General features: G+C 39.0%; 1 protein-coding gene across 3 annotated transcripts in view; it reads left to right on the top strand.

Annotated features, from left to right (window-relative positions):
• The first annotated feature begins 356 nt into the window (after positions 1 to 356).
• Positions 357 to 14,663, top strand: part of LOC101043682 (solute carrier family 22 member 25) — a 62,668-nt gene continuing 48,361 nt past the window's right edge. For all 3 annotated transcript variants that reach the window (XM_003920262.4, XM_010335878.3, XM_074401614.1), the window contains exons 1-2: positions 357 to 966; positions 1,647 to 1,750. In XM_003920262.4, coding sequence (XP_003920311.3) covers positions 565 to 966; positions 1,647 to 1,750 — 506 coding nt within the window. In that variant the 5' untranslated portion in view covers positions 357 to 564. The remainder of the gene's footprint in view (positions 967 to 1,646; positions 1,751 to 14,663) is intronic.

The following is a 14,663-nucleotide window of genomic DNA, read 5'->3' as shown; positions in this document are numbered from 1 at the left end:
TCAAGTAACATTTCCAGTGTGAGTTTGTGGTATGATTTAGCATAAAGCAGAACATCGGTCACCAAAATGGAAGGCTTGCACCGTATTACTCATTTTAATTCAACTCAGATTGTGTTTATTAACTCTTAACCAAAAATTGGTACTTAACAAGTAAAACATTTGCTTTCTGTTCTTTTCGCAAAGAAATAAAAAAGCACTTCACCTTTGAGTCCCACAAATTACTCTTTCTGGAAAGGCTGCATGCCAAGTAGCAGGTTTATTTTAGTTTGTTTACAGAAAATGTGCAGACCAAAGTTCAATGCTGCTATTATGGAGCTACTACAGACATCAATAAGTAGAACATTAAACACATTTCATTGAAAGTGATACCTACCTGACTCCACAACCACTTGAGGAAATTGCTTCCATAACCCTGCTTCAAAGAGGAGAGAGGGCCGATTTAAAAGAGAGTGGGTCAGAATCAACACACGCTTAGGGTGATTGAAGGAAAGGAAATATTTTCTCCTTGAACTTATCTGGATACAGTCATTTTGTCTCCTCTTGGGGACTACCTGTTCAGCCTCAATGGCCTTTCAGGACCTCCTGAATCAAGTTAGGGGTCTGGGGAGATTCCAGATCCTCCAGATGGTTTTCCTTATAATGTTCAGCATCATAGTATACCATCACACTCGGCTGGAGAACTTCACTACGTTCACACCTGATCATCGCTGCTGGGTTCATATACTGGACAATGACACTGTTCCTGACAACAACTCTGGGACCCTCAGCCAGGATGCCCTCCTAAGAATCTCTATCCCATTCGACTCAAATCTGAGGCCAGAGAAGTGTCGTCGCTTTGTCCGTCCCCAATGGCACCTCCTTCATCTGAATGGGACCTTCCCCAACACAAGTGAGCCAGACACAGAGCCCTGTGTAGATGGCTGGGTATATGACCAAACCTCCTTCCCTTCCACCATTGTGACTAAGGTAAGAGGCTTCATTTTCCTCTCATGTGTATGTGATCTGGATATTTGAATAACACAAGAAATGAATGTGCTTCCAGCCTTTAGCCACAGGTGGGTGCTTATTCTTCATTCTTTCAGCAAACATCAATTGCTTCTCTATTGAATGCTAGATACCTGCACATTTAATAAGTCTAATGAATTCAAAAGTAGACATGACCCATAGTTCTTTTATTCTTGGTAAAACCAAAATTTAAGCAAGTATGTATGTATAATGTGTTTTTAAAAAAAATGTTCAGCTAAGTCAGTGATGCTCAGCCTGTGGTTGAAAATTATAAACCTCTGGGAGATTACTTAAAAACCCCATGTCCAGATTACACCTTACAATAGTCATATAAGAAAAAGTCTAGGAGTAAAATTTAGGTCTCCAAAAATATTTAAAAGTTCTCAAATGATCTCACTGTATGGCCAAGGTTGAGAACCATTCAATATGGAATAAAACTGGGCACTAATAATACCTAAAAGTTTAGGAATAGCTTTCAAAAGAAAGTTGTGTTTAACACCTGAATAGTGACTATCAGGTAATGCAGAAAAGGGAAGCTAGAGAGGAAGACAGAATGAAATTTGTAGGCCATTTTAAGACATTTTGATCAGGTTACACTGAGGGGCTATAAGCATTGATATGCTGGTTTCCTTTTCTTCCAGTGGAATCTGGTATGTGATGCTCAGTCACTGAATTCAGTAGCTAAATTCCTATTCATGGCTGGAATGATGGTGGGAGGCAACCTATATGGCCATTTGTCAGACAGGTGAGTGCCTATGGACCATAGGTCTCTTTAAGAGTATTCTCATTAATTCATGAATAATTTTTCATCTGGGAATACTTATTGCAAATTACACTATCCTGCGGCTCTCTTGCTCCCCAGGGATCTGCAGGCACAAAAGGAAAATTACAGTTAGTGTGGTGAGTGCTATTTTTTAAAGTGTGGGTGCTGTGCACAGGTCACAGAAATTTTATCTCCATCTGACCTGGAGGTGTTTCAAGATAGGATTTTGATAAACCCCAGGGAGGGCAGAGCAAGATGACAGAGTAGAAGCTTCCACTGATTGTTCTCCCCACAGGAATACCAAATTTCACAACTATCTACACAAAAATGCACCTTCATTCGACTCAAAAATCAAGTGAATGATCATAGTACCTGGTTTGAATTTCAATGAAGTGGGTAGGAAAGATAGTCTTGAATTGCTGACAACAAGTTACCTCTGTCCCCCAGTACTGGCCATATGGCACAGAGAATCTGAGCTCTTGGGGGAGGAAGACCACAGCAATTATGGGACTGCGTTGGAACTCAGTGCTGCCAACACAGGGCAGAACTCAGTCAGCACCTGTGAAGGAAGCATTTAGATCAACCATTGTCGCAGGGGTAAATTACCCATCCCAGTGGTTAGAATGTGAGTTTTGGTAATCCTTGCCATAACAGGCTAAAGTGCTCTGGTCCTAAGTAGACTTGAAAGACTGTCCAGGCCACAAGGACTGCCACTCCTAAACCAGTTCTAGTGCTGGGCTGGGCAAAGAACCAATGGATGTAGGGAACATAGGATCTAATGAGTAAAGAGCTTGGGTGGCTAATGGAGTGTTTGTATCACTCCCTCCCCACCACAGACAAGGCACCTTGCAACTCCAAAAGAGACTCCTTCATTCCACTTAAGGGGAGAAGAGGGAAAAATAAAGATGACTGCTTTGCAACTTGGATACCAGCTCAGCCACAGTGAAAAAGGGCACCAGGCAGAGCCATGATGCCTTCATTCCAGGACCTAGCTCCTGGATGACATTTCTAGACACACCCTGAGCCAGAAAGGAACCTGCTGCCTTAAAGAGAAGGAACCAGTCCTGGCAAGAAGTAGCACCTGCTGACTAAATATCCCTTGACTCCTGAATAATCAGCAGTGGCAACCAGGTAATACGTGCCATTGATATTCAGTGAGACTCTGACTTCAGGTGTGACCCAGCATATTCACATCTGTGATGGCTACAAGGAAATACCTTTTCTGTTTGAGAAAAGGAGAGAAAAGAATAAAGGGGACTTTGTCTTGCACTTTACGTACCAGCTCAGCCACAGTGGGGAAGACCACCAAGCAGGCCTCTGGGGTTCCCAATTCTAGGTCTTAGCTCTTGAGCAGCATTTCTGGACCTACTCTGGGCTAGATGGGAGACCACTGCCCTAAAGGGTGAGTCCCAGGCCTGGCAGCATTCACCACAAGCTGACCAAAGAGCCCTTGTGCCATAAGTTTGCACTGGTGGCACCCTGGAAGTACTCCATATGGGCCTATGGTGGTAGTGGACACACAGAGACATTCCTCTCCTGGTGGAAAGGGGAGAGAAGAGTGGAAAGGATTTTGTCTCGTGGTTTTGAGGGCAACTTCACTGCAGTAGAATAGAGTGATGAGTAGATTTATAAGGTTTCCAACTCCAAACCCTGGCTCCTGTACAGCATCTCTGGATTTGCCTGGGGCCCAGGATAACTTGACACCCTGAAAAAAAGGACACAGGTTGGCTGGTTTCACCACCTCCTAATTGTACAACCCTAGGACTTTGAGGAAATATAGGTTGTAGCAAGGAAATGGTTACCTTGGCCTTGGGCAAGACCTAGTGCTATACTGTCTTCAAGTCTGACCCAGGACAGTCCTAGTGGTAGTGGCCTCAGGGAGTTTTTGTCATCCCATCCTCATCTACAAGAGCTCAGAACAGAGAGAAAGACTCCATTTGTTTGGGAGAAGGTAAAGATCAAAAAAAAAAAAAAAAAAGAGTCTCTTCCTGCTAGTCCAAAGAATTTTTCCAGATCTTATCCAAGACCACCAAGACAGTCTGCAAGAACTACAGCATTACTAGGTTTGGAGGCCCCTAATGTGGGGGGATGTGGTTGAGGTGATCAAAAACTTAGATCACAACACTCAAGTCCCTTTGAATACCTGAAAAGCCTACTCAAGAAGAATGATTTCCAGCTTCATCCATGTCCCTGCAAAGGACATGAATTCATCCTTTTTATAGCTGCATAGTATTCCTTGGTGTATATGTGCCACATTTTCTTTATCCAGTCTATCATTGATGGGTATCAAACTGACACAAGAACAGAAAACAAAACACTGCATGTTCTCCCTCATAAGTGGGTGTTGAACAATGAGGACACATGGACACAGGGAGGGGAACATCAGACACCGGGGCTTGTTGGGGAGAAGAGGCTAGGGGAGGGATAGCAGGGGTTGGAAGGATTGGAGAGGGATAACATTAGGAAAAATACCTAATGTAGATGATAGGGGAATGAATGCAGAAAACCGCCAAGGCAAGTATACCTATGTAACAAACCTGCACGTTCTGCACGTGCACCCCAAAACTTAAAGTATAATAATAAAAAAAGAAGGATGAGTATGAGCAAGCCCAGATTGTGAAAACCATAATAAATATCTAACTTTTTGATGCTCAGACACCAACAAACATCCACAAACATGAAGACCACCTAAGAAATTATGACTTCACCAAACGAACTAAATAAGGTACCAGGGACCAATATTGAGGAGACAGAGATATGTGACCTTTTAGATAGAAAAGTTGAAATAGTGATATTGAGGAAAAATGAAGAAATTCAAGATAACACAGAGAAGGAATTCAGAATCCTATTAGATTAATTTAACAAACGCATTGGAATAATTTTAAAAAATCAAGAAGCAGAAATTCTGGAGTTGAAAAAATGCAATTGGCATATAGAAGAATGCACAGAGTCTCACTCTGATGCCCAGGCTGGAGTGCAGTGGCATGACCTTGGCTCACCACAGCCTTCACCTCCTGGGTTTAAGCAATTCTCTTGCCCCAGCTTTAAAAGTAGCTGGGACTACAGGCAAGCACCACCGTGCCTGGCTAATTTTTGTATTTTTAGTAGAGAAGGGGTTTCACTATGTTGGCCAGGTTGATCTCCTGTCCTCATAATCTCCGCCTCAGCCTCCAAAGTGCTGGGATTACAGGCATGAGTCACCGAATCTGGTAATATAAGGTTTTTATGATTATTATTTTTAAGTATTTTTTTTTCTTTAAGATGGAGTCGTGCTCTTCTTGCCCAGGTTGGAGTGCAATCTTGGCTCACCGCAACCTCTGCCTCCTGGGTTCAAGAGATTGTCCTGCCTCAACTTCCCAAGTAGCTGGGATTACATGCATGTGCCACCAGGCCTGGCCAATTTTTTTTTTTTTTTAAAGTATAGACGGGGTTTCTCCATGTTGGTCAGGTTGGTCTCAAACTCTTGACCTAAGGTGATCTGCCTGCCTCAGCCTCCCAAAGTGATGGGATTACAGGCATGAGCCACTGTTCCAAGCCAGTATTAGAATCTCTTTTCTTTTCTTTTTTTTTTTTTTTAATTATACTTTAAATTCTGGGGTACATTTGCAGAACATGCAGGTTTGTTACATAGGTATACACGTGCCATTGTGGTTTGCTGCATCCATGTCCCCATCAACTACATTAGGTATTTCTCCTAACATTAACCCTCCCCAATCTCTCCACCCTCTGCTATTCCTCCCTTAGGCCCCCACCCCCTTGACAGACCCCACTGTGTGATGTTCTCCTCCCTGTGTCCATGTGTTCTCATTGTTCAACACCCACTTATGAGTGACAACATGCACTGTTTGGTTTTCTGTTCTCGTGTCAGTTTGCTGAGCATAATGGTTTCCAGATTCATCCATGTTCCTACAAAGGACATGAACTCATCTTTTATGGCTGTATAGTATTTTATAGTGTATATGTGCCACATTTTCCCTGTCCAGTCTATCATTGATGGGTGTTTGGGTTGGTTTCCAAGTCTTTGCTATTGTAAACAGTGCTGCAATAAACATACATGTGCATGTGTCTTTATAATAGAATGATTTATAATCCTCTGGATATATACTCAGTAATGACATTGCTGAGTCAAATGGTATTTCTATTTCTAGATCCTTGAGGAATCATCACACTGTTTTCCATAATGTTAGAACTAATTTACACTCCCACCAACAGTGTAAAAGGGTTCCTATTTTGCCACATTTTCTCCATCATCTGTTGTCTACTGATTTTTTAATGATTGCCATTCTAACTGGCATGAGATATCTAACTGTGGTTTTGATTTGCAATTATCTAATAACCCGTGATCATGAGCACTTTTTCATGTTTGTTAGCTGCATAAATGTCTTCTTTGAAAAGTGTCTGTTCATATCCTTTGCCCACTTTTTGATGGGGTTGTTTTTTTCTTGTATATTTGTTTAAGTTCTTTGTAGATTCTGGATATTAGCCCTTTGTCAGATGGGTAGATTGCAAAAATTTTTTCCATTCTGTTGTTTGTCCACTCACTCTACAATCATCTAACCTTTGACAAACCTGACAAAAACAAGCAATGGGGAAAGGATTCCCTATTTAACAAATGGTGTTGGGAAAACTGGCTAGCCATAGGCAGAAAGCTGAAACTGGATCCCTTCCTCACACCTATACAAAAATTAGCTCCAGATGAATTAAAGACTTAAACATAAGACCTAACACCGTAAAAACCCTAGAAGAAAACCTAGGCAATACCATTCAGGACATAGGCATAAGCAAGCACTTTATGACTAAAACACCAAAAGCCTAGGAACAAAAGCCAAAATAGACAAATGAGATCGAATTAAGCTTAAGAGCTTCTGCAATAGCAGAATCTCTTAACAGCAGAATTGATCAAGCAGATCAAAGGATTAGTGAGTTTGAAAACAGGCTATTTAAAAACACAAGTCAGAGGAGACAAAAGTAAGAAGAATTTAAAAGAATGAAGCACTCCCACAACATCTAGAAAATTATCTCAAAACAACAATCTAAGTGTTATTGGCCTTAAAGAGGAGGGTGAGAGAGAGACAGGGGTAGAGAGTTTATTCAAAGAGATAAGAGAAAACTTCACAAATGTAGAGAAAGATATCAATATTCAAGTACAAGAAAATGATAGAATATCAAGCAGATTCAACCCAAAGAAGACTACCTCAAGGCATTAATAATCCAACTCCCTAGGTCAAGGATAAATAAAGGATCCTAAACACAGCAAGAGAAAAAACACAAATAACATCCAATGGAGACCCAATATGTCTGGCAGCAGAATTTTCCATACAAACCTGATAGGCCAGAACAGAGTGGCATGACATACTTAAAGTGCTGAAGAAAAGTAATACAAACTTTTACCCTATAATAGTATATTTGGCCAAAAATATCCTTCAAACATGAAGGAGAAATAAAGACTTTCCCAGACAAACAAAGGCTGAGAGGTTTCATCAACGCCAGACCTGTCCTACAAGAAATGCTAAAAGAAATTCTTCAATCTGAAAGTAAAGAACAGTAATGAGCAATAAGAAATTAAATGAATGTACAAAACTCCCTGGTAATAGTAAGTACATAGAAAATCACAGGATATTATAGCACTGTGGCATATAAACTACTATCTTAAATAGAAAGAATAAAAGATAAACTGCAACTTTTCAAGACATAGATAGTACAATAAAATATAAACAAAGCAACAAAAGGTCAAAAAGCAGGGAGATGAAGGTAAAATATGGAGTTGTATTAGTTTTCTTTTTGCTTGTTTGTTTTTCATATTTATGTAATCACTTTTAACTGGCTATCAGTTTAAAATAATGAGTTTTAAGATATTAATTGCAGGCCTTATGGTAACCTCAACTCTAAACACATACAATGAATACACAAAAAATAAAAAACAAGAAATTAAAACATATCACCAAAGAAAATCTCCTTCACTAAAAGGAAGACAGAAAGGAAAAAAAGAAGAAAGAGAAGACCACAAAACAAAACAAAACAAAACAAAACAAAACAAAAAAAAACAGAAAATAAATAACACAGTGGCAGGAGTAAGTCCTTACTTACCAATAATATCATTGAATGTAAGTGGATTAATCTTTGCAATCAAAAGACAAAGAGAGGCTGAAAAGTAAGAACAAAAACAGTGAACTATTGCCTACAAGCAATGCATTTTACCTATACACATGTAGACTGAAAATAAAGGGACAAAAAAAAAAGTTTCATTCTAATAAAAACCAAAAAAGAGGAAGATTCACTATACTTATATCAGAAATAAATAGATTACAAGAACAAAAAATGTAAAAATAGATGATAAAGGGTAATTTAGCAAGAGGATATAAAAATTGTAAATATATACACACAACATTGGAGCACCCAGATATATAAAGGAAATATTACATATCAAAGAGAGAGATAGGCTCCAATATAATAATAGCTGGTGATTTCAACACTCCACTTTCGACATTGGACTGATCTTTCAGAGAGAAAATCAACAGAGAAATGTTGGACTTAATCTGTGTTGTCAACACAATGGACCTAATCAATATTTACAGAATATTTCATGCAATGGCTGCAAAATACACATTCCTCTCCTCAGCACATGGATCAGTCTCAAAGATAGATGATACGGTAGGCCACAAAACAAGTCTTAAATCACTCAAAACATTTGAAATAATTTCAGATATCTTCTCTGACCATACTGGAATAAGAGAAATCAACACAACAGATTCTGGAAACTATACAAATACATAAAAATTAAAGAGTATGCTCCTGACTGACTAGTGGGTATGAATACATTAAGAAGAAAATTGCCAGGCACGGTGGCTCAAGCCTGTAATCCCAGCACTTTGGGAGGTCGAGGCAGGTGGATCACAAGGTCGAGAGATCGAGACCATCCTGCTCAACATGGTGAAACCCCGTCTCTACTAAAGATACAAAATATTAGCTGGGCATGGTGGCGCGTGCCTGTAATCCCAGCTACTCAGGAGGCTGAGGCAGGAGAATTGCTTGAACCCAGGAGGCGGAGGTTGCGGTGAGCCGAGATCGCGCCATTGCACTCCAGCCTGGGTAACAAGAGCGAAACTCCGTCTCAAAAAAAAAAAAAAAAAAAAAAAAAAAAGAAGAAGAAGAAAATTGAGGGAGAGATCCAAGATGGCTGATTACTAGCAGCTCAGGATTGTAGCTCCCAGTGAAAGTGCAGAGAAGGAGAGGAGGCCACACTTTCAGATGAATTTTTGTTGCCCACGGACCAGGAGATTCCCAGCAGAGGAGCCCCACGGGTCGCCAGTGTGACTCTTGTGGCTGGTGCAGCGGTTTTGCGGGAGCTCTGGCTCGGCCATTCTCGGTGCAGAGGAAACAGGACTGGGTCCTCTTTTCGTCGATGTTTGGAGCTCCAGGAAGGCAGAGTCACCTATTCAGCTGATTGAAAAAGGGACTCAAGAGAGAAGCCAGACTGCAGATTCCTGGGCAGAAAAGCACCAAGAATCTTAACACCACTGTTGCTGTTTTAGCCGGCACAGCGGGTTGCTCAGATTTCTGTGCTGGGAATCAACAAGTTGGATGTCCACTCAGAGACCTAATTTGTAAGTCAGTAATTACAAAGATGACAGGTGGATAAATTTACGACAGGAAGAAACCATCGTAAAAAGGCTGAGAATACTCAAAATCAGAATGCCTCTCCCTCTACAGGGGATCACAGATCCTCATCAACAAGGGAACAAGGCCTGATGGAGAATGAGTTCATTCCAATAACAGAATTAGGCTTCAGAAGGTGGATAATGAGAAACTTCTGTGAGTTAAAAGAACATGTTCTAGCCCAATGTAAAGAAACTAGGAACCTTGAAAAAAAGTTTGATGAAATCCTAACGAGAATAGACAATTTAGAGAGGACTATAAGTGAATTAACGGTACTGAAGAACACAATACAAGAACTTCCCAAAGTATGTACAGGTTTTAACACTCGAATTGATCAAGCAGAAGAAAGGATATCAGAGGTCGAAGACCAACTTAATGAAATGAAATGAGAAGACAAGATTAGAGAAGAAAAAGTAAAAAGGAATGAGCAATGTCTCCAAGAAATATGGGACTATGTGAAAAGACCTAATTTATGTTTAATAAGTGTACCTGAATGTCATGAAGAGAATGAATCCAAGCTGGAAAATATTCTTCAGGATATTATTCAGGAAAATTTTCCTAATCTAGTAAGATAGGACAATACTCAACTCCAGGTAATACAGAGAACACCACAGAGATATTCCTCAAGAAGAGCAACCCCAAGACACATAATTGTTAGATTCACCAGGGTTGAAATAAAGGAGAAAATTCTAAGGGCAGCTAGAGAGAAAGGTCAGGTAACCCATAAAGGGAAGCCTATCAGACTCACAGCAGATCTCTCAGCAGAAACCCTAAAAACTAGAAGAGAGTGGGGGTCAATATTCAATATCCTCAAATAAAAGAATTTTCAACCCAGAATCTCATATCCAGCCAAACTAAGCTTCATAAATGGAGGAAAAATAAAATCTTTTGTGAACAAGCAAGCACTCAGAGATTTCATCACCACCAGGCCTACTTTACAAGAGCTTCTGAAAGAAGCACTACACAAAGAAAAGAAAAACCAGTATCAGTCATCCCAAAAACTTACCAAAAGGTAAAGAGTATCTTCATAATGAAAAATCTATATCAACTAATGGGCAAAATAGTCAGCTAGCATTAAATGACAAAATTAAACTCACAAATATCAATATTAATCCTAAATTTAAAAGGATTAAACACCCCAATCAAAGACACAGACACACAAATCGAATAAAAAGTCAAAACCCATCTGCACACTGTATCCAGAGCCATCTCATAAGCAAGGACACACAAAGACTCGAAACAAAAGAATGGAGGAAGACTCACCAATCAAATGGAGAGAAAAAAAACAGGAGTTGTAACTTTCGTCTTTGACAAAATAGAATTTAATAGTAACAAAGATGAAAAGAAACAAAGAAGGACATTACATAATGGTAAAAGGATCAATGTAACAACAGGAGTCAATGATCATAAATATATATGCACCCAATATAGGGCACCCAGATACATAAAACAAGTTCTTAATGACTTATAAAGAGACTTGGACTCCCGCACAATAATAATGGGAGACTTTGACACCACATTGTTAATATTCGACGGATCAACGAGATAGAAAATTAACAGGGACATTTATGATCTGAACTCAGACCTGGAACAAGTAAACCCAGTGAATATTTATAGAATTCTTCACCCCATGTTCACAGAACATACATTTTTTTTCAGTATCACATTATAGCTGTTTTGAAAGTGACCACATAAATGGAAGTAAATCACTCTTCAGCATTTGCATAGCATTTCACAGATTTAAATGAAATATTGGTTAGCTGTTTGTTATTTGCGTCCCTTATTCCTTCCTGTCTCTGCTGTTAAGTACAACTATTGGCATAAAAGAGGTTTTTAATACCTATTTTTAGATTGCATTTCAGCCTGGGCAATAGAGCAAGACTACTGTTCTCTCTCCCCCTTTCTCTTTCTCTTTCTTTCTTTCTTAAAAAAAAAAAAGAAAAAAGAAAGAAAGAAAATTGAGAAATTTCTTAAAACAAATGATAATGATAATGGAAACACAATATACCAAAATCAATGGAATATGGCAAAAGCAGTACTAAGAGGGAATTTTAGAGCTACAAGTGCCTACATCAAAAAGGAAAAAATAAATTTTAACCAAACAACATAATGATGCATCTTAAAGTACTAGAAAAGCAAGAGCATATAAATCAAAAATTAACAGAAGAAAAGAAATAAAGATCAGAGCAAGAATAAAGGAATTTAAAATGAAAAGAACACAAAACATCAACACAACAGAAGCTTGGTTTTCTAGGAAGAGAAACAAAATCGACAAAACTTTAGCTAGACTAAGAAAAAAGAGAGAAAACCTAAATAAATAAAATCAGGATGGAAAAAAGAGACATTACAACTGATACCACAGAAATTCAAAGGGTCATTAGAGGCTACTTGAGCAATTATGGGCCAATAAATTGTATCCAAACCGAAGTCCCAGAGTGGGAGATCCCCTGGTCCTCCAATTGGTTGCATGCACCTCCTGGGTGTGGCAGTGTCCTGCCTTGCCTCAACTTGCCCTATTTGGTTTATAACCACTGTCCAACCAGACCCACAAAATGAACCTGGTACCTTGTTTGGGATTGTGGAGACCACTTGGCTTCTGCATCTCTCTCTGGGAGCTGCCTCTTATTCAGCCATCTTGGGTCCCTTAATGTCTAAAATCTGCAGGTTATATTTCAAGGTGTCATTGATGGTGTCTTGAGAAATCATGCCTGGAACCTTGATTTTTTTTTTTTTTTTTTGTCTTTGCCAAAACAGCTTTTTAGAGGTATTACAACCATGAAAGGTAAGTAATCTAAGGACAATATTGTCACAGACTGTAACATGGGAAGTTTGGGGTATGCTCTACCGAACCACATGTCTTCTGAAATGGCAGGAAACCATTATCATCACCCAACCATGTCTCCACTGATGGTGACAAGGGACTTGAGGTGCCCATTGCCATCCACCAGCATCGTATCTTTCTGGAAAAATGTGAATCTTGAATGTATGACAGTATAATATATAAAAGAGTTGAGAGTCAGAGGGTTAATTTCCAACAGTCCAGTAACCCAGCCCTCTGGGACAATGCCATGGGAAAATGTGAATAAGCCAATTTTAATGGATTATAGGGTGGTAGAAGATAAGATAGGGATACCAGGCAGGAGATGACAGTGGAGAACCAGCTGAAGTTGAAGGGGCAAGGTAATCTAACAATTTGGAGCTTTATCACAAATCTAGGGGAAAATATTAAATGATTATATGCAGAGAAAGCCATGATCAAATTGATACTTTTGATATAACACACTTAACTGTTCATGATATCCCCAAACTAGAAATATTCTAGAATTCCATTAATAATAGAATGAATAAATAAGATGCAGGATATTCACATAATGGATTTTTTTACAGCAAAAGGAATGAAGAACTTACTCTGTACAATAACATGGATGAATGCCAAAACCATTTTGTCACAAGAACAACAAAAATCATTGCATACTATACCACTTCACTTATGTAAAAGTGAAGAAAAGCAACTATCATGTTTGGAGTCAGAAAAATTATTCTCTTTAGGATTTCTTTGGGATTGCATTAAATTTATATAGCAGTTTGGGTTAAATTGCCTTTTTAAAATATTGAATTTTATAGACTGTGAATGTAATATCACTCTCCATTAATTTAGATTTTATTTAATTTCCTTTGTAATATTTTAGATTATAGAAAAAGTCATGCATGTTACCATTAAATTTATTCTAATTAACTTAGTTTCTTGGTTTTTTGTTTTGTTTTGTTTTGTTTTTTGAGACGGAATTTCGCACTTGTTACCCAGGCTGGAGTGCAATCGTGCGATCTCGGCTCACCACAACCTCCGCCTCCTGGGTTCAGCCTCCTGAGTAGCTGGGATTACAGGCACGCGCCACCATGCCCAGCTAATTTTTTGTATCTTTAGTAGAGACAGGGTTTCACCATGTTGACCAGGACGGTCTCGATCTCTTGACCTCGTGATCCACCCGCCTCAACCTCCCAAAGTGCTGGGATTACAGGCTTGAGCCACAGCGCCCGGCCTTAACTTAGTTTTTGAGGCCAAAAAGTTGTTCACCATAATTTTAATTTCCCATTATTTATAGCTACTATATATGAAGGTAATTGTCTTTTTTTATATTAAGCTTACATCCTGCCAACTTGATAACTAGTTCTAGTAGTATTTAGTGGATTCCCTAAAATTTTCCACTGCATAATTATGCTATTTGCATAATTTTGGAGAAATTATGTTCACAAGAACATGTGAGTGTGTGTATACTTTTGATAGAACAATTATTTTTCTATCATTTGCTTTGTATTATGTTTCTGTCAGTAGCTAGGACCTTCAATACAAAAACAAATGACAATTCACGAGAGCTGAAATTCTGCCTCACCACAGGCCACATTGTCCAAGTTATCTACAGAGAGGTCCTCTTTCCCAGAAAATAATAAAACACAGGATTCCCTTTCTATTTTTTTAACCCTCCCTGAAAATCTTAACCCACTTTGGTGTTTTGTTTCATGGGTGTTCCTTTCACATCCTTTTACTCATGGCCTGCACAGTCCTAAAATCTCATGTATAGAATTAGATCTCTTGCCTGTCACCCACTGTACAGACTCCCTACTACGCTAAAGTACGTAGGAGAGAACTTGTGTTTATAGAGCACTGTATGTTAATATAGAGGATATTTCTCTTTTTTAATTTCAGCTTTTATTTTAGATTCAAGGGGTACATGTGCAGGTTTCTTACATGGATATGTTGCATGATGCTGAAGTTAGGGGTATAAATGAACCCATCACCCAGGTAGTGAGCATAGTATCCAATCGGTAGTTTCTCAAACCCTTTTCCACTCCCTCCCTGCCAACTCTTGTAGTCCCCAGTGTTTATTGTTCCCTTCTTTATGTCCCTGTGTATTTAATTTTTAGTTCCCACTTATAAGTGAGGACATGTGATATTTGGTTCTCTATTCCTACATTAATTCACTTAGGAAAGTGGCCTCCATCTGCATCCATGTTGCTGCAGAAGACATGATTTCATCTTTTTTGTGGCTACATAGTATTTCCATTTATTGTTGATGAGCATTTAGGTTATTCCATGCCTTTGCTATTGTAAATAATGCTTCAATGAACACGTGAGTGTGTGTATCTTTTTGGTAGAACAATTTATCTTCACAAGGGACATTTCTGGTGTGTTCAGATTTCAATACCCCAGCCTGCCTTACATGTTTTCAATTTGTATCAA

Source organism: Saimiri boliviensis, chromosome 6, assembly GCF_048565385.1.
Source record: "Saimiri boliviensis isolate mSaiBol1 chromosome 6, mSaiBol1.pri, whole genome shotgun sequence".
Classification (NCBI taxonomy): domain Eukaryota; kingdom Metazoa; phylum Chordata; class Mammalia; order Primates; family Cebidae; genus Saimiri; species Saimiri boliviensis.
The sequence above is the reverse complement of the archived record's forward strand: the minus strand, read 5'-3'. Positions and strand labels throughout refer to the sequence as shown.